This window comes from Haliotis cracherodii, unplaced genomic scaffold, assembly GCF_022045235.1.
Source record: "Haliotis cracherodii isolate W230 unplaced genomic scaffold, xgHalCrac1.p SCAF_2, whole genome shotgun sequence".
Classification (NCBI taxonomy): Eukaryota; Metazoa; Mollusca; class Gastropoda; order Lepetellida; family Haliotidae; genus Haliotis; species Haliotis cracherodii.
Window position 1 is genome coordinate 51,667,002 of NW_027266275.1, and position 20,279 is coordinate 51,687,280.

At 39.5% G+C, this 20,279-nt stretch overlaps 1 protein-coding gene across 1 annotated transcript in view; it reads left to right on the forward strand.

Moving 5' to 3' along the window:
* Window positions 1-15,369, forward strand: part of LOC139468200 (kinesin-like protein KIF19) — a 55,399-nt gene extending 40,030 nt beyond the window's left edge. Inside the window, exons 8-19 of the mRNA XM_071250012.1 lie at window positions 1,803-1,987; window positions 2,221-2,371; window positions 4,708-4,804; window positions 5,468-5,545; window positions 5,844-5,911; window positions 6,033-6,196; window positions 8,987-9,200; window positions 9,506-9,609; window positions 10,084-10,133; window positions 10,699-11,263; window positions 11,595-11,655; window positions 12,200-15,369. Of these exons, the coding sequence (XP_071106113.1) occupies window positions 1,803-1,987; window positions 2,221-2,371; window positions 4,708-4,804; window positions 5,468-5,545; window positions 5,844-5,911; window positions 6,033-6,196; window positions 8,987-9,200; window positions 9,506-9,609; window positions 10,084-10,133; window positions 10,699-11,263; window positions 11,595-11,655; window positions 12,200-12,327 (1,865 nt within the window). The 3' untranslated portion in view covers window positions 12,328-15,369. The remainder of the gene's footprint in view (window positions 1-1,802; window positions 1,988-2,220; window positions 2,372-4,707; window positions 4,805-5,467; window positions 5,546-5,843; window positions 5,912-6,032; window positions 6,197-8,986; window positions 9,201-9,505; window positions 9,610-10,083; window positions 10,134-10,698; window positions 11,264-11,594; window positions 11,656-12,199) is intronic.
* The last annotated feature ends 4,910 nt before the right edge of the window (window positions 15,370-20,279 follow it).

The window sequence follows — 20,279 nt, forward strand, 5'->3', positions numbered from 1 at the left end:
GATCCCTCCTTGCCGTGGGCAACTGTATCAACGCTCTTAGTAAGTCACAGACAGCTATGGGGTGGAGGGGGCTGACATAAACCGATCCCTCCTTGCCCTGGGTAACTGTATCAACGCTCTTAGTAAGTCACAGACAGGCACAGGGTGGAGGGGGCTGACATAAACAGATCCCTCCTTGCCCTGGGCAACTGTATCAACGCTCTTAGTAAGTCACAGACAGCTATGGGGTGAAGGGGGCTGACATAAACCGATCCCTCCTTGCCCTGGGCAACTGTATCAACGCTCTTAGTAAGTCACAGACAGGCACAGGGTGGAGGGGGCTGACATAAACAAATCCCTCCTTGCCCTGGGCAACTGTATCAACGCTCTTAGTAAGTCACAGACAGGCACAGGGTGGAGGGGGCTGACATAGACAGATCCCTTCTTGCCCTGGGCAACTGTATCAACGCTCTTAGTAAGTCATAGACAAGCATAGGGTGGAGGGGGCTGACATAAACAGATCCCTCCTTACCTTGGGCAACTGTATCAACGCTCTTAGTAAGTCACAGATAGACATAGCGTGGAGGGGGCTGACATAGACAGATCCCTCCTTGCCCTGGGCAACTGTATCAACGCTCTTAGTAAGTCACAGACAGACACAGGGTGGAGAGGGCTGACATAAACAGATCCCTCCTTTCCCTGGGTAACTGTATCACCGCTCTTAGTAAGTCACAGATAGACATGGGGTGGAGGGGGCTGACACAGACAGATCCCTCCTTGCCCTGGGTAACTGTATCAACGCTCTTAGTAAGTCACAGACAGGCACAGGGTGGAGGGGGCTGACATAGACAGATCCCTCCTTGCCCTGGGTAACTGTATCAACGCTCTTAGTAAGTCACAGACAGACACAGGGTGGAGGGGGCTCACATAAACAGATCCCTCCTTGCCCTGGGCAACTGTATCAACGCTCTTAGTAAGTCACAGACAGACACAGGGTGGAGGGGGCTGACATAAACAGATCCCTCCTTGCCCTGGGCAACTGTATCAACGCTCTTAGTAAGTCACAGACAGCTATGGGGTGGAGGGGGCTGACATAAACCGATCCCTCCTTGCCCTGGGTAACTGTATCAACGCTCTTAGTAAGTCACAGACAGCTATGGGGTGAAGGGGGCTGACATAAACCGATCCCTCCTTGCCCTGGGTAACTGTATCAACGCTCTTAGTAAGTCACAGACAGCTATGGGGTGGAGGGGGCTGACATAAACAGATCCCTCCTTGCCCTGGGCAACTGTATCAACGCTTTTAGTAAGTCACAGACAGGCATGGGGTGGAGGGGGCTGACATAGACAGATACCTCCTTGCCCTGGGCAACTGTATCAACACTCTTAGTAAGTCACAGACAGGACATGCATTTGTAAGCAAGGATTATATCCTACCTAAACATTATCCCTGGAGAAGTTTTAATCTAGAGTATAGTATAGGATAGGATTAAACACACTGGTATTGCTTCAAATTCACTTGGGAGAAGCATCCCGACACTAGAGAATTTCATTCCCGGTATACAAAATAGGGTAGGATAATATTCACTCTAACACATACGCTACTCGTTTATCATGTTTATATGTTATGTGTTTTGAGTTACTATTGGTAAGATTGAAACTAAAGTTAACAATAACTTTTGTACTCATATGATAATTCAAATTTAATTGATGTTATGTTAAGTATTTTTGATTAATAGTATTTATGTATTTTTTGTGTTTGAGATCATTTACCAATGAGTAGGATGTTTATCTACCATATCAGGAGATTATTATACTCCGCAGGTGACAAGAATGGCCCAAAGTACATCAACTACCGAGACAGTAAGTTGACCCGCCTCCTAAAGGATGCCCTTGGCGGCAACTGCAAGACCGTCATGATCGCACACATCAGCCCGGCCAGCCTGCACTTTGAGGAGTCACGCAACACACTAGTGTATGCAGACAGAGCCAAACACATCAAAACAAAGGTAGAAACACTCCCAAACTGTTCGCTCACTCAGGATTGTTGCTTATCTATATGTATGCCATTCAAAGAAAAAAGCAGAAATTCTGCAACAATCTCCATCCTTCTGCTATTCAAAAGTTACTTTCAACTTCATTGATTGAGATCACCCACCATCCCTTCCACAAGATATTAAAATTATGTCAGAGTACCAATGAGTTACATGTGATATCAAGCTGCTGTGGTTTCTGTGTGCAGGTGCGGCGCAATGTGACCGATGTAGCGTACCACATAGCCCAGTACACTAACATCATCTCGGAGCTGCGTGATGAGATTCTCAAACTGCGGAGCCGCCTACAGGACCAGGGCACTGGCAGTCGCACCCACGCCAACATCCAGGCCGTGCAATGTGAGTACAGTGCTCCCTCGCTATTATGCTCTTCAATATAGCGCTAACTTGGTTATAGGGAACGGTGAAGCAAGGCTCCGCAAACTTTACTTATTTTTAATAAACTCAAGATTTCAAATGATACGCAGTTTTCCCCATCTAAAAAAACATTAACGGTTGATCACCGTGATCACGTAACACTGGAAATATACAAATCCAAACTGAAGTACGCAATTTAATCCCATTATTATACTATCTGCTTATAAAAAGGTGTTCATTGTTTATCAAAATTTCATTCAATAATGTTTCCATTAATTTCGGCGTAATTGTATGTGAAGTGATCGGTAGATCGCACAACTCACCATTGTTTACAGCAACCACACTCAGATTACCGCTATTGACGCCTTGAAACGAACTTTAGTTGCAAGAGGATGGATACATATATCATAAATGCCATACTTTGACTCATTAAAAGTCAAATTTGTGGCAGTTTGACTAAGTGTCAACATAATGTTTCCGAAATGGAAATACATGTAGCATGGGAAGTCCCTACTGTGACTGGTCTAATTGTTCCATGCATAAAAATATCCAGCAATAGCAATCACCTGAACCAAAGAGCTGCGCTTATGGTTCTTATAATTTTAAATATATATAGTGAAAGCTGTACCTAAAATAACACAATATGGGAATATATTATCCCCGATAAAATAATAATTTCAGATACAATTTCTTCTGACAATTGCATTAAAATTCTTTGAAGTTGTATCATTGGGTACCTTTTAACTGAATCACTGGTAGATGCGAGAGAAACGTGTGCACAGCTAATTGCTATTTCCGGCTTAGTGTACGAGAAAATACACACGGTAATCTTAATCTCTGCACATAAAACAATGCCTTGGAGAGCAGGAAATACATTTTAAATTGTAAATCATCATGTCTAGTGATGTTTTATATCAAACTTCATATTTTTATTGACCAAGTTTGTTATACCTGTTCATTCACCATAATTCGCTGAAGGGATACGATGTGTGTTTTTTTTAAAGCACATAACGCTCGATAAATCATTATTTACTCTATGAATCATAAACAACTACTATTCTAAACTTTTTTAAAACTCTGAAATGTAACGTAGATCATATTAGGTAAGCAGAGCATGTATAGTGTTTTGTTGGTCATCCACCACCTACGACTCCACCTCGGTTAAACCGCTGATCGTCTATAACAAGCATCAATTATTTGGACCCCAAATTTAGCAATGTAGGGAGGGATCACTGTATCTAGTTTGCACCACTTCACCACTGGTCAAGAAAGGCTAACTTCCACCTTTATTCAAAGGGACAGAACTCTATATATCCATTAATCCTGAACTATGGTGCACCGTTTCACTGGTAAAGGTTACTGTCTTAATTAACATGGTGCTCTGGTTAGAAGTTTAGGATGATGGTATTATGATAACCCAGCCTAAAAATTATATTAAAAAAAAGTTATAGGACATTTTATGTGTGCGACCTATAACTTGAAAACTACTTCATAGATTCTGTTCAAACTTGGTAAACACTTTCTATACCAATAGGAGAGGTGCAGTGCAAAGTCTGATTTCAATATTTGGATTTTCAGAAAAATAGCGCTATTTTTCATTTTTTTAACTTAGAATTTATTAGAATTTGTGCAACATTTAACTTGAAAACTGCTGCATGGATTCTTTTCAAATTCAGGTAACAGTTTCCATACTAATAGAAGAAGTGCAGTGATTTTGATATGTGAAAATATGAATTGTTACATATTTTGAACAAAGAATGGTTTTTTTCACCTCAACATTTGTGCAACCTCTAACTTTAGAACTACTTCATAGATTTTTTTCAAATTTAAGGAACATTATCTATACTAATAGGAGAGAATCAGTGCAAAGTTGATTTTAATATGTATATTTTCTGAACAAATCAGATTTTTTTTTTCATGTTTTGAACTTAGAATATTTTTTATCAATGTCAAGTCATTTGAATCATGCCTTTACAATGTTGTATTATTGTGCTTTATAAGAGAAAGTGGTTGAAATGTTAAGGCTTCAATATATCTCCAATATCAAAATTGTTCTTCAGCTGATGTCGGGGTATTAGTGAGGCCTGCTCAACTTTGCCCTGTTTTGACTGTCCTGTTGGTTGGTCTCTCTCTCTCTCTCTCTCTCTCTCTCTCTCTCTCTCTCTCTCTCTCTCTCTCTCTCTCTCTCTCTCTCTCTCTCTCTCTCCTCTCTCTCTCTCTCTCTTATAAACGTAATACATCAGTTTTGCTATCATGTGACTGGCCTTTCATCCAGTGTATATCGTATATCGTGTATAATATATGTCTTCATTCCACAGCGGAGGTACTAGAGGCCCGTCGCCATGCTGACCGAGATGAGATCACCAAGCTGCGAGAGCAACTGCTCACTTGCTTCAAGGACCAGATGGAACTCAGGTTTGTGGAGTCCCATCCAGTCCTGGAGTCCCATTAGTAGAGATTATTAACTGAGTGTGCTTCTGCATCAGAAATATATAGTAGGAATAAACATTGTATTATGTGATGTCATTCACATTTGTAAAACCCTTCAGAAACCCTTGGAAGTAGAGGGGTAACTCAGCAGTGCAGGGTGGAACTTTTCACACAAATGACCCCGTTGGTAGACTAGGCTCCCAGGATCAGTCATTGTTGTTCACACTGACATAGGCAGTATATGACCATGTTGGCCCTCTTCCACAAATCTATCATAGTGCAAAGACAGTCTAGACAGTAACTCTATGTTACAGTATGGGAGTTACGATCACCTTAGCGCTACGAAAGCTTTGTGAAATGGACCCCTGATCTGTTACCTGGTTCATCTTGCATGGTTTTTCTGGTCCAGACTTGACTACTGACCATGCTGACATCCATGCAAGATAGAGCTGTAATTTGACTACAGAATCACCTTCAGTCACTCGGTTTTCAATTTGTCATAGATTCTGACAATTTGTCACGTTTTATAAATAGGAGACTGTAAGGGTGGAGCAAATGAACTCTCAAGTTTCTGTTTAGACAGTTCAATAATTAGGCTATTGAGCCTGTAGGGTTCTGTGTGAGCTGAATGTCCACACTGTGTTGCAGGAAGACGCTGATGGAGCTGAACAATGCCTCCATGGAGATCAGCCTGGAGACCAACAGGAACCAGCTCGTCATCAGCGAGTCAGTAGACATGTTAACATTGCTTAGGTTCATCAGTCATAGCACACCTGGTCATCAGAAAAGCATTACATCACTCTATATTCTCCAACTACAGTATACCTGATAATCAAAATTATTCAGTTTAAAGAAGAGTTCAGTCATGTATAAAATATTAAGTTCCATGTTTTAGTAATAAGTCCATGGGGGGAAATGAGGACATGTATTTAAAACAACATGGCCTGTTCACGATGTCATCATACAGCTGAACTATTAATGTTATGACTCAAGATTGTAACACACGCTCCGACTCCTGTTGCAGGTGGGATGTTGAGAAGGCGCGAGGCTCCAAGCGAGAGGATGGTGACAGTACAGACAACAAGTATAAAGGTACCTGTAACTTCTGTACAGTAGTTACTGAGTCTGCGCCCTGCGTGTTCCATCGCGATATCGGACTATAGTGAGTATGTTCCGGATGCAGCATCTAAGCCTAACCTGACTGTGTTTCCAGATGAGCGAGACAGCAAGGGCAACATCATACAGCCAGATGAAGTCCGCGTGGCTCGGGACGAGCTGAAGGTGCTGCATGATGAGAAACACAAGACAGAACGTGTGCGATCAACAGTCAGACGGGAGTTGGAGACGGCCAAACACAAGATGAAGAAATTGGAGGAGGTACGTATGTTTCAGAAGTGTTGTTTTATTAGAGACATCACATCCCGCTTGGGCAGTTGCTTATTACATTTACTGTTGTTCCAAAGCCCAGAGATTTGTTTCCTCGTGAAATGAAAATGTCTACTTATTTAAGTTTTATAAAATTGTGTCTGACCTCAGCACTCAAAGCCAACCTGCGTGAAAAGTTGAACGTGTACTGCTACTTTAAGACCATTAGGTCTTTGATCAGACTTTAATTGATATGATCGTAACAGTGTTACACCGTAGTGAAATACTATAGTCATGGCGCAGGAACACGGATGTTAGCCAAGCACCCTACCACAGTTCTCCTACAGTGACCTGACTCAATGTGTTCCACACTCTGGACAGTCTCTGTTATGTCACGGCATGTAAGTTTGATGTTGGAGGAAAGCCCCACGTGATGCAGGCCTTGGGCTAAAAATAATAATAGTCTTGGTTCTCAGGCACCACCCGCATCATCATAAAGTCCACTGCACGTTTTGTTTTTATTGCCATTTTCCCCTAAAAAAGTCCTAAAAAATTCCTCGTTTTCAAACACACGACACCAGCAGTGAAATGCTACAATATTTAAACACAATGCAATCCAATATACCGTATATCACCGTCTATAAAGTGATCCCACGTAAAAGGTGACCCCCCTGTACAAGCCTTCAAAATCAATGCTAATTTATATACCCCGTCTATAAATAGAATGGGAATGAAGCATGTCACCAGTGCATCCCCACAATCCCCACATTTGCAATAAAAACTTGTTTGTCTTCCACAGAAAAAATCACATTGTATCCTTTCAGCGATTTCAGGGAAACAAACAGATCATTACAATTAAACTTGGTCAATACAAATTTCAAATATGAGACAGAACATCACTGGACATGATGATTTACCAATTCCATTTCCTGTTCTGATGGGGATTATATGCAGAGATTAAGATTACCGTGTGTATTGTCTCGTAAACTAAGCCGGAAGCAACAATCAGCTGTGCACACGTTTCACGGAATCTACCGGTGATTCAGTTAAAAATTACCCAATAATATAACTTTAAAGAATTTTGATACAATGACAGTATGAATTGTATCTTAAACAATTATTTTATCATGAATAATTTATTCCAATATCATATTATTTTAGTTGCAGCTCCACTATATACATTTGAAATGAATTAATAACCATAAGCCTAGCACTTTGGTACAGCTGATCGCCCTTGCTGGATATTTTTTCGTATGGAACAATTTGACCAGTCACCGTTGATGCTCCCGCGCTCGCAATTGTGAAAACTTTATTTTGACTTAGAATAGTCAAACTACAACAAATATGACTTTCAGCAAGTCAATGTATGGCATTTATGATATGTGTATCCATTCTCTATCCACTAAAGTTTGTTTCAAGGCGTCAATAGTGGTAATCCGACCATGGTTGCTGTAAATAACATTGAGTTTTGTGATGTTCTGATCACTTCACATATGATTTTGCCAAAATTAAGGTAAACAATATTGAATGATATTTTGAATAAAATCAATCAAATAGGTTACAAACATAAGTCCAGAGATAAAATGAACAATGTTTGTAACCATGCATTGTAAATGCTCACAGTGCTCACAGTTATGTCTTTGTGTGGGTGATAAAAACCCAAAGACTCTTCAACCCTTTGTACAAGACGACCCCCCTTGAAAGCCCCCTAATTCCATGTACGAAAAACTCACCTTATACACTGAGATATACGGTAGCGTAAAGTAACTTCCCTTTACAAGCCCACTGCTTTACTGCGCATCTTGTCTTATGGTCATGGCTGCAATAGGAGTGTGCTTGTTTTAACATTTGCAAATTTGGTCAATGAAAACATGAAATTTATCGTCAAAACATCGCTAGACATGATGATTTACAAGTTCAATGGTATTTGTGTACTGTATGCCAGACAATGTTTCATATACGCAGAGATTAAGATTACATGTGTGTTTGTCTCATAAAATAACCGGGGAAATAGCAATCAGCTGTTCACACAATTCTCCCCTATCTGTGGGTCATTCAGTTTAAAAAATACTTAATGTCATGGCCAATATCATAACTGAAAGAGAGACTTCAACACAGTGATAGGAAGACGGAAGACTTTGCATCTCTAATGACTTTTCTTTCAAGGCAAGTTCATGGTGATTTGCCGATCTCTTCATACACAATTTTGCTGAAATTAATTAAACAAAAATGAATTAAATCTTGGATAGAGTATTATCATGGATAAGAAACATAAATCCAGATATACAGTGAACACTTTTATGGTCAGATAATGTAATAACAGGACTAACTTGCATACTTCTGTACAAATTTGTTGACATGCTTCTTCCAATGTTGTGTGCTTATGATAATGTCTTCACGTTGTGAAATAAAATCATTGCTCATTGAATGCGTGTATTATGCGCACACTGGTAGTCCAACGGTAGTCAAATACTGTATTCCAGTATTTTACTCAACAAGGAATACATTTATGTAGGGAGGCCCTTTCACAGGTTGATTGTACATAACTGTTTTTGGTTACATACTAGTTTGAACAACAACCAAAAAAAACCCCCACCCGCCAGCACTATATTTTCAAAAGCCATCGCCTGAGGACCAATTCTCGTAGCTTTTTAAGCCTAAGTTACCATGCCTTTTGTTTACCTTTTTGGTGAAACCCACATGGTATGTGCACAGTATGGTGCTGAAAAGTATAGAAAAGTATAGAAACAGAATCCAGGTGAATCCACAGCACTCTTGCTAAGCTGCATCACCGTGTTCCAGATCATCCCTCAGCGTATCGGGGACGACGACCAGCAGGAGATCCTGCAGCTGCTGTGTAAGGTCCATGAGTTGGAGATTGAGAACCTGGAGGTGAAGTCAGCCTGCCTCCTGAGGGACTTCACCATCAAGAAGAAGGACATGATCATCACCCGCTTCAGACACCACCGCAACCTGTGTGACGAAATCATTAAGCAGCAGAGACAACTCATCACAGGTGTGTAGAGAGGAAGTTTATAATGACAGGTTAACGTTGTGTATTCATGTAAAGGTTTTACTGATTTGATCATTAGTACCACAACACTAGAAATACCTATAGACAAAGGTATCGCTGAAGTGAAGTACATCTGGAAGTGAAATCTTATACAGTTATTCCCTTTCCCAATCTTCGCACCGTCCGAATTGTTCGTTTTTTAGTCTAAGTAGATCTCCCTTGTGGTTGGCTTCAACATATGCCATCTGGCGTGAGAGAGTCTGTTACCTGCGTATTTATCTGTGAGTGTCCCCATCCCTCCTCCACAGATCACAAGGTCCCCTGCCCCAAGGAGCTGGAGGATCTCTACCACCTGTACACTGTGGAGAAGGAGGACAAGGTGCTGTATGGGGACGACTCAGACACGCCCAAGGTAGGACACAACACTTATTCTTGGTACAGATTTTACCAACCAGAGTGAACCCTTCCATTTGTTGAATGATTAGAACAAAATCTATGATTAACTTAACCTAACAAAAGCAATTGAAATTTCTTGGCATAATACTTAATCAAATTCATTTTGTATATGGGTTCTAACCTATGCAAATACCTAAGAGAACAAAGCCATCTGTTTGAAGCAAATGCAGACACATTTTTCCCACTAAACATGGTTTGGGGAGGCAATGGACGACAGTTCATGCTGAAGGGCGTTTTGTCCGTGCACATGACGTGAGCTGTGTTGGAATTCCCTGTGTGGAAGAAGACATTTTATTCATAGATGGAAGGAGAGGGGAGTGAAACACTTGATTTATCAATATGCATTCATGATAATTATTGTTCCTCTGTCTTCAGTGAAACCCTTGATGTAAACATGCATTCATAGTATATGTTGCTCCTCTCACTTCAGCCACTGTCAACAGGAACAAGACAAGTCAGCAGTCTCACAGATATTGGCGGGTAGGTTGTCAAATCATTTCAGGGTTATTCTCAAAGTACCACAAACAAATTCTGTATGGTAGAAAGCTTTTGTTAAAATGTTCATATGCACTGTTTGCAGAAGACAGACATTGGATGGGTCTGTTTTAAGAGACCGCCTCCGTGGTCAAGTGGTAGTGTGTCTACCTGGAGACAGGAAGGTCCAGGGTTCGATCCCCTCTGTGTCATACCAAAAGAAGTTAAAAGATGGTACTTGTTGTTACCCTGCCTGTGGCACTCAGCATCCAATGGCTAAAACAAGGAATGGTCGGTTCCGAGTCAGTCTACTGTGTCTGAATGGGGTATTCATGTTAAACTGTGGCATGGTATCTGAGTGGGCTAGCACTATAAAATTTGCATTAGTCCAGACCAATACAAGCAGCCAGACACACAGACACGTGCATGCACATCGCTATGTAAGTGTAATAATCTTGGACACAAAGTTAAACCCCACTTTTACCTCATCTTATTAATTTAAGAAATGCTAATGCCTTGTACACTGTTCAGTGAAGTATTCACTCATTCACTCACTTCTACCTGATTGTAGCCATGATGATGACAAGTTCTTCACACCAAGTGCCAAGGCCAAGCATCTTCAAGGTCTCAGCCAGATCTGGACAGGAAGTCAGTACATGGAGAATCTCAACAGTAGCAGCGCCATCTATCATCCCGTCACAGCATCGCGACAGTCATTTGATGATAAAGAAGTTATCCAGAGCAATACTCGCAACATTGCAGCACTGGCAGCTAAAAAGAGGACCAAGGCTCATCACGATCACCTAAATGCCGAGAGACAAGGTCATGGGTCACGACCTCTGTACCGACCCAGTCATGATAGTGATGCAGGGGCCTTAACTCCAAGTCGCCTGGCAAAACATAACAGGACATACGGTGATGGGATGACCCATACGAGTACGCCACCTAGTGATGATAACATCTCGTCAGTGACTGTGGAGAAACTCAGTATACATACAGACATTTCCCTGCCTGTTATATCGGCATCGGAGGAGCGGTATCGAGGGGGAGTCAGAAAGGTGTCACGGAATGAAGCGGATCAGAGGAGGAAGAAGCGAGGACGCAACTTTGATGTTGTCAGCAGTTATTCACAACAGGTAGAGAGCCAGTTTCCAGATCTGTTTCAGCGGTAGATCTCAATATATTATTGTATCTCTTAATTATTCACATTATTTAAAGGTAAATTGAAAATCTCAACATGCTCAAACTCATCTGTCCCATGTGCAAGTGAGTGGTATATGATGACTTTGGGCAGTGTTATGATAACCAGGACACCTGCCAACTGCATGTATAATTAAATACATGAGCACACTCTCTTCTGATAAAATCCCAACATGCATATTATGTGCAAGGGAATGAACATCTAAATGAAGATAGTGTTACATCATTTTTCAGCTTATCATTGCATCTGCTATTTCAAATTTGCAGCGTCTCAATTCTAAGAAGACAACAGCTACAAACAGTAACAAGTACATTGGCCGCAACAAAGGTGAGATAACTCTGTCTGTACTAGCAATGCCTATTCCCCAAATGACAATTACTGACTACAATAGTGCCTGTGTTGTGTCAGAAAATATTTTCTACAAAAGTATGTATTACAAAATGTGTTCAAGAAATTGTGAGCGACGTTAGATGATATATTATGCAGGGTTTTACATGATGCAGAAATGTGTGTCCAGTGAACACAAATGTATAGAATGGATGCAGAAACAGATATCTATTGCATCCTGAGAGATGCACAATATCATTATTTATTGTACCAAATTCTTGACCAGAAATATGAAGTTTCCTTTACAAAAGTAATTATTAAAACTTACTGTACACTACACAATTTCATTACTTTACAGGACCCTCATGTTTTCTAAGGTACCCTTGAAATTAGTAATTGGACCCTCTCTGGAACCCTAGTTAAGTAAGTCAAGGTAAAACCCTGTATTATGTGTCTTGTAATTTTTAACCATGAAAACATATATTTGTGAGAGTACCTTGTCACTTAATCTGTATACAATCTATAATTCCTATTTCTGTTGCAGGCTCTGACTCCTCTGCTGTCAGCACACCTCAGCAACAGCCTCGGCGAGACCGCAAGGCTCTACCCACAATTCCTGGCTCCTACAGGAAGGAGACAATCCATGTTACAGGGTTTCACTTGCCACGGTGAACAGGCGTAACCTTCACCCTTGTGGACACAGGTCAGGGAAGGATGCCTGTTGACCTTACATGACCATGACCTTGATTTAAGTGTGGCTTGAAGATGATGTCATTACAAATAAGAAGGCCAATATCGTTAAAACGTAAGACAAGTGAATTAATTGTTGCAATTAATTCTTTTATGTGCATACATGCTATCTTGCATAATTTGTATTCTTTTATCAGACCCAGAGTTGTTTGGGGAAATCATGGACTGTTTGCTCTTTATGGAAAGAATTGTTTAGTGGGCAATTAAATTATAACCCATTTTGTTGGATTGGTGTTCAGTTCCTGTTATGGTAATAAAGCACCAGGATTAATATTTCTCTGAATTAATAATACCAAAGACAGGTAAAGATTATTTTGGTCTCTGTTGATAAATGATTGATTACATTCAATAGGAAAGGACTATGAATGTAAGTAGACAAGATACATGTAGAGATTTTGGTATATTTATAACAGTAACTGAAGATAAACCAATTTCCCACAAGAGTGTACAAGGGCCTGACTCTGGTCAGGTTACTGTTGATATTAAGAGCCTGAGCAGATATCTGTGAGAGGGGCTCTCAGTGACAGTTTCTGCTCTGTCATGATACCAAAGCTTTCGCCAGCTAGATCTTGATGACTCCCGTGCCTTCTGTCTGCTTTTCAGACCCAAATACTGAAGCTGTTCAGACATGATACTGTAGGTATTCAGACATAATGCTTACAATGTTCAGACAAAATATGTGAAGATATACAGTGGGTGGGGTGGGATGTGGGATTACATTGGACTCATCAATTGAAGAGTCTTGTGTTAAACATTGGAGCTGAACATGTTGACAACAAGTGCTGTATTTAATGGTATTTATTTATTTATCCTCATATTCTTGTGTTCCTTTGCTGAGACTTGTATTGACCAGCATACACAATGCAGGTATTCCTCTGTACATCTTAACCTCTTTCTCAGGATCTGTTGTATAAATATATATATATTTCTTGTTTATGTTGATAGTAATACCACTTTTATGACTATTTGTGCTAAATATAAAGTGACAGTAAGGAATGTTAACTGTCTTACCTACTTATGGCATATATATATGAAGCTATATAATGAAGCTGTTTCTTCTCTGCCATTGGAAACAATCATTGACATAAATGTTCAGACTTGTCTTTGTTGAACAAACTGCATGCCTAGAGCAGCACATCCAAACATTGCAAGCCTGATCAAGAATGAAAACATACCTCTCTAAATATACAATACTAAAACAACATGTAAATGTATGTGTATTTAGTGTTGCTATAATGTTAGTCTGTACATGAACAAATCACCTTGTTAACAAATCAATGTTGACACATTCATTTACTTTAAGTTTTCCGCCGTGTTAGTGCTTGGGAGTGATGCTGTAGAGGTGTTCTGGCAATTGCTCTGCTGTTGATATTGAATGTATTACTGAGATATGTCAGAGGTCCATCCATTACTATCTAACATCACTTCAGCAGGATGCAGCTACACCAAAGGAATTACATGTTCTTGATGTTTCCGTTGAGCTCTCTGAACACTGGTAAAGTCAAATGACAAGTTCCTTTCTTGGGATTATTACAAAGACACATTTTCTAATGTAGAATGTAAATCATAACCTGACTAGTTTCTGAAAAGCATCTCTCGTGAATCAATCTAATTGTTTAAATCAGAATAGCATATTTTGTTGGCCATTTGTTTTTTGGATAAGCAATGATTCGCTCCAATTCTTTCAGCAAGTAATCAATTTGGTGTGGCCTATTCACTTCAGAAGTGATATCATACACTTTTGTGTAAATTTTGATTCGATACCACCACATGTTGCACAAATCAACTTTCATTTATGTATTAACTGATATTCCTCAGAAACACGTTGTTGGATTATTTTTCTGTAATTCCATGCTATCTTGTGTTTGACCGTGGCTGATGCACAATGCTGTTTGTCATCTACTCACTCATTGTGTGAAAGGCAGCTCTGTTTTACAATAATTCTTCAATATTTATCATATTTATCATCAGAAGGCTTGTTAATCAACAGAAGAAGGTTAGTTTTTAAGCATCTAATCACAAATTTGAATTATGTCCATCTTTTCATTCACCTTCATCTATGAACTGACTGAAAACATTTGATTTTACTTTAGAGGTAGAGTTGTGGCAAGAAATAAACATTTGATATGATCTGTTATTATTGAAGAAATGTTGAACATGTTTGCTACATAAACTGCTGATGTTGTAGGACTTGCACCTGATCTTTCTTGTGATATGACATATAGGGCTTCCCTCACTACTGATTACCATACTGCTGCTGCCTGTGCTACTATGGTGATGACTAGCTTTAACTCATTGCTGCTGCTGATGTAGATTCTTTCAGAAATATCAAGTAGACTTCTTTCATGTGAGAAAATCATATCATTTCTTTTTTCATAAACAATAATTTATCCTATTTTTCATATTTGAATGAAGGTGTTTTTTTTGTTTAGTAAAATATAATTATAACCTTTTAACCTGTAATATATGATGTATATTTGTCATCAAAATAATGTACCACATTTCCCTTAATATGTTACTATATTTCCAATTGTTTCTCAGTGCATGTAGAGTAATCACAATACGTCCAGTCATTGAAATATATAATGTATGTAGAATACCATTCACTTGAAATATTATACATATGCTATGCATACATCAGATCAAAATGCAAAATATAAAGAATACAACTCCTTTAGGATATGAGTACAACATTTCATTGATGAATCTGTTTGTTTTGTGGTTCAAAAGAACTCACACTGCTATTCAGAACCAGTTTGAATGTTGATGCTTACTTTTGGATGTACAGTGTATTTGCAGCAGATAATGCTCTCTTTGGACATTTGCATGTGCTGGACTTTTGTTTTTGTATTTCGAGATTGTTTCGATAAATTTGAGAAAAGCATAATTTTAGCACATGTTAATGAAGAGGTCCTTCAGAACATGTCATTGTATGATATATTTCAATAAAGTATGTAGAAAACTGTGCCTGAGGTTTTTCATTCAAAAGATAAAGGAAGTGTTTGCAGGGCCACCAGACAGTGTTTACAGGGCCACCAGACACAGGGTTTACAGAGCCACCAGACAGTGTTTACAGGGCCACCAGACAGTGTTTACAGGGCCACCAGACAGTGTTTACAGGGCCACTAGACAGTGTTTACAGGGCCACCAGACAGTGTTTACAGGGCCACCAGACACAGGGTTTACAGGGCCACTAGACAGTGTTTACAGGGCCACCAGACAGTGTTTACAGGGCCACTAGACAGTGTTTACAGGGCCACTAGACACAGGGTTTACAGGGCCACCAGACAGTGTTTACAGGGCCACCAGACAGTGTTTACAGGGCCACTAGACAGTGTTTACAGGGCCACCAGACAGTGTTTACAGGGCCACCAGACACAGGGTTTACAGGGCCACTAGACAGTGTTTACAGGGCCATCAGACAGTGTTTACAGGGCCACCAGACACAGGGTTTACAGGGCCACTAGACACAGGGTTTACAGGGCCACTAGACACAGTGTTTACAGGGCCACCAGACAGTGTTTACAGGGCCACCAGACAGTGTTTACAGGGCCACCAGACACAGGGTTTACAGGGCCACTAGACAGTGTTTACAGGGCCACCAGACAGTGTTTACAGGGCCACCAGACAGTGTTTACAGGGCCACCAGACACAGGGTTTACAGGGCCACTAGACACAGGGTTTACAGGGCCACTAGACACAGGGTTGACAGGGCCACTAGACAGGGGGTTTACAGGGCCACTAGACACAGGGTTTACAGGGCCTCCAGACACAGGGTTTACAGGGTCACTAGACACAGGGTTTACAGGGTCACTAGACACAGGGTTTACAGGGTCACTAGACACAGGGTTTACAGGGCCACTAGACAGGGGGTCTACAGGGCCTCCAGACGCAGAGTTTACAGGGCCACCAGACACAGGGTTTACAGGGCCTCCAGGCACATGGATTTGTGAAGAAACTCCTTGGGTGTGGAGTGCGGTCAGCCGAGGTGCGTTGGTTGAACCAAACAGTTCAATTCCCAACATGGGTATACACGGTGATGTTGATGGTCCTTTCAGACTAATGTCATTCAGTAAATGGCCTTGGGAATTGCAGGTAAAATATTCATTACCCCATATATGAAGAACTCGGTTAACCTCCTTGTTTGAATACATAGGACATTCAATAAGGACTTTGGGTTCAGCTGCAGGTGCTGCCCTCTGAGTAAGTTGGAGTTTCATTTTGCCAACACCCTTATTTGCCTACAAAGTAACTGTGGGCACATTGGGATTGAAAAAGATTAATGTGCACGACTCTAACATGTGTGATTCGTATAGTGATTAAAATAGAATATATGAACTAAATGTTTACATATTATAATTTATACAATATATGCAACTACTACAAAAAGATTATTCGGAACACTAAACACACCAAAATGGATGTGATTAACGCATAACCTGCCATCCTCACAACGTCCGGAAACATGTACATACACAAGGTGCGAACCAACTTAAAGGGGCACTGATCTTACGCAATTCCCCGGACTGGTTGTTGCCTTTATTATTGTTTTTTCCCCCGTGAGTACCCGGATGATACGTAAAGCAACTGAGCGTGACCAGAGACTGGGCTACCATCTGCAAGGACAGCTAAATAAACTTGGAGGCAATATTTGTTTTACGCATTTTTGCATAAACACTGATTGGTTAACTGTGATCTATAAAGATTTCGACAAAGGGCGCATGTTAATTAATTTCTTCAGCCTAAACAGACAAATAGAACGGCGGAGCTCATCGGATGTCGTCATTAGGAAATACCCCAGATGGTTATAGTTTAATACTAAAAAAAGTATCCATGCAGTCAAAGCATTTTCGGATTTCGGATTGCGTCTATAATACGATTACTACTCCCTTGTTATCATCCACGTTTTCTCGTATAACCCTACACTTGTGTATTTGTCGTCATTCACTTGATGCTCAGTTAATGAATTTATTACAGGTACAATTAGTGGTAGCACCACTTAGATTACCTGACAAAGGTTCCCATTTGGCATTTATTGTGTCTGGGGTAATTATTCAATCTAAATCCAGGTTTGAAGTGAGGTGAAATGTGTGTTATGTAATATGCACGTGGCAGACCAGCAAGAGGTGAATGATCAGTTGATTTACTTTTTTTGTAAATCAACAGATCGTTCCTAGTCATCAAAGGATTAACAGAAAATACATTGATTGGTTAATCACTGTTAACTTGCTCAGTTGATATGTCAAAAGTGAGTGTTTACATGTCTAGGTTTACTAAAACAAAGGGAATACACTCATACCATGGCGTGAAGTGCCGGTGTAAAAACAACATACTTTGTTCAAAGGGTTAATTGATAATACAGTGATTGATTGATCATTGATATCTATCACTCAATGGATTTTTTAGGAACCGTGGACGTTATGAAAATAGTTGTCACGTGGGCTTTCTCATGCGACACTTGAGACTTGACACTTATGTGAAACACCTGAAACAATCCAAGTGATCAGTTGAGAAATGAACACGGGTTATAATATCCCGAAACGATATACATGTATATCTTTTAAAATATTTGATTGTTACAGAGACACGTGTCATCGAATAAGTTTCTTTGTACAGATGCAGACGAGTGGATATTCACGGTTACATTCCTCGAACAAGGAAGCTGCCTAAAATTTATACACATAAATTTGGTAGGTTGAAATTATAGTATTTGCGTTTTGTTTTCCTTCTTTTGAACCGATTCGTTCTTGTTTCTCTACGTCTTGGTTGGGAAATTCTTCAATGCGCGATAGACGTTGTTTTCACAGGTCTTTTCCTTTGTAAGCGTGTATATATTACCGTCAATTTGTAAAATGTGATCTTTTAGGCAATTTATAAAATGTGTTTTTGACTAAAAAAATCTGTCCAGATTGATTAAGACGATCAAAAGGGCCTACAAACATCACAACAAATTATTATGTAGGATTAGAAGCCAAACAACATAGAAATGTACTTTTCAACGTAACATTTTCAGTCTCTTGGTGATGATATTAAACATCAAAATGTTTGGAGTTCGTTATTATAAAAATACAGATGGAAATGTTTTTCAGTCACTTTGTAAAATAACTGAATATTTAGACGTTAAATAAAATTGGAAATGTTACACATTTTGACAATAAAAAATATACACACTATAAAAAAGCAATGCTCAGGAGAAATATTTACTTTGTGTTACAAGTCAAAATAGTGTAAACAAAAGTCGCAAAATTGCCAAGCAAGTGACTTATCAAAACTTCGTCACCATTACCGATGCTACTATCAAAGATACCTACAGTTCCTTATTATCTCGAAAACTGTATTTCATTTTGTTGAACAATGTGACCATACGCCCTTATTACTACCCATAAAAGTGACTAATGCGCTTACGAATTGCGCAACAGAGGTCGCGAACTAGTCTAGATTTCTGCTATACATCCGGGTACTCACTGGGAAAAAACAATAACAAAGGCAACAACCAGTCCCGGGGAATTGCGTTAGATCAGTGCCCCTTTAAGACGATTAAACATCTCTTCGTTGGCATGCTAAGTCCTATTTCATTACATAGTTTTAAAGATATCAAAATGTCACGTTTTGTTATGATATCAGTAATTCAATTCCTGATATCTTGAAACTAAATTGTTGCCATTATTAAAGACTTCCGCTGATTTACAGATGTCTTCAAATACTTCCGTTTGTTTAGTAAAAAAACAGAAAGTATTTGAAGATATCTGTAATCATTTCCCGCCATTTTGGGGACTGGAATAATTCGTGTAATTCCTTCATGTTACTTAAATTAGATAACAGATGTCAATAATTGGTATAAAGATATCTTCAAAAAATTATAAATGATATCTTTAATTGGATTTTTTATATCAGTAACGGTCAAAATTTATGATATCTTGAATTGAAGTAAAGATGTCTCTAATTGAATTAAAGATATCTAAAACGAATTAATGATATCTTTAATGTATTTGTGGATATGTATAATTTCAAGATATCTTGAATTGAATTTAAGATATCTTGAATTTATTTCTAATATATTTATATGTACAGTAGGATGGTAATTGTTTAATGATATCTTAAATACATTATCACAAACTAATTTGTTGATATCATCGTAACATTTTAAGATATCAGAAATTGTTTTATGGATATCAGAAATGAATTAAAGATAAAAACATTACTGATATCTTTAAATAAAATACCGATATCTTTAAAACAATTGAAGATATCAGTAATTCCGTAATAAATATGAAAAAGGCTTGCCATACGGGTGGCTCTATTTGTCGCAATTCGCTGGGCAGAGCTACGTCCATGAGGTGTGCCTGAAGCCTATGATGGTGGGTTCCGTCCCAAATGAAGCTGAAACTCTCTCACTTATTCAGAGCTATGCACGTGTCTCGATATAAACATGCATAACATGTAAAGGCCACCATGATTCGTTACATTTTCATTAATTATTAATATGGGAGGCGCGAGGCATTTATATTTGTTATTTCTTTTCTAAACGAACTATTTAAGGCATTTGTATACATAACAGTTACTGTCGAAGGAGGGGCGGTCGGGTAGCCTAGTGGTTAAAGCGTTCGCTCGTCACGCCGAAGACCCAGGTTCGAATCCCGACATGGGTACAATGTGTGAAGCCCATTTCTGGTGTCCCCCGTCGTGATATTGCTGGAATATTGCTCAAAGAGGCGTAAAACCAAACTCACTCACACTCACTACTGTCGATCGCGACGGATGCGCTTCACACGCAGCATACGTGTTTAGTGGTTCTACATATGTAGAGTATTTCAGTGAAGAAAGTAGGTACTCACATATTAGCGATGTCATGTCTGTGGAAACTTAGGACTTGT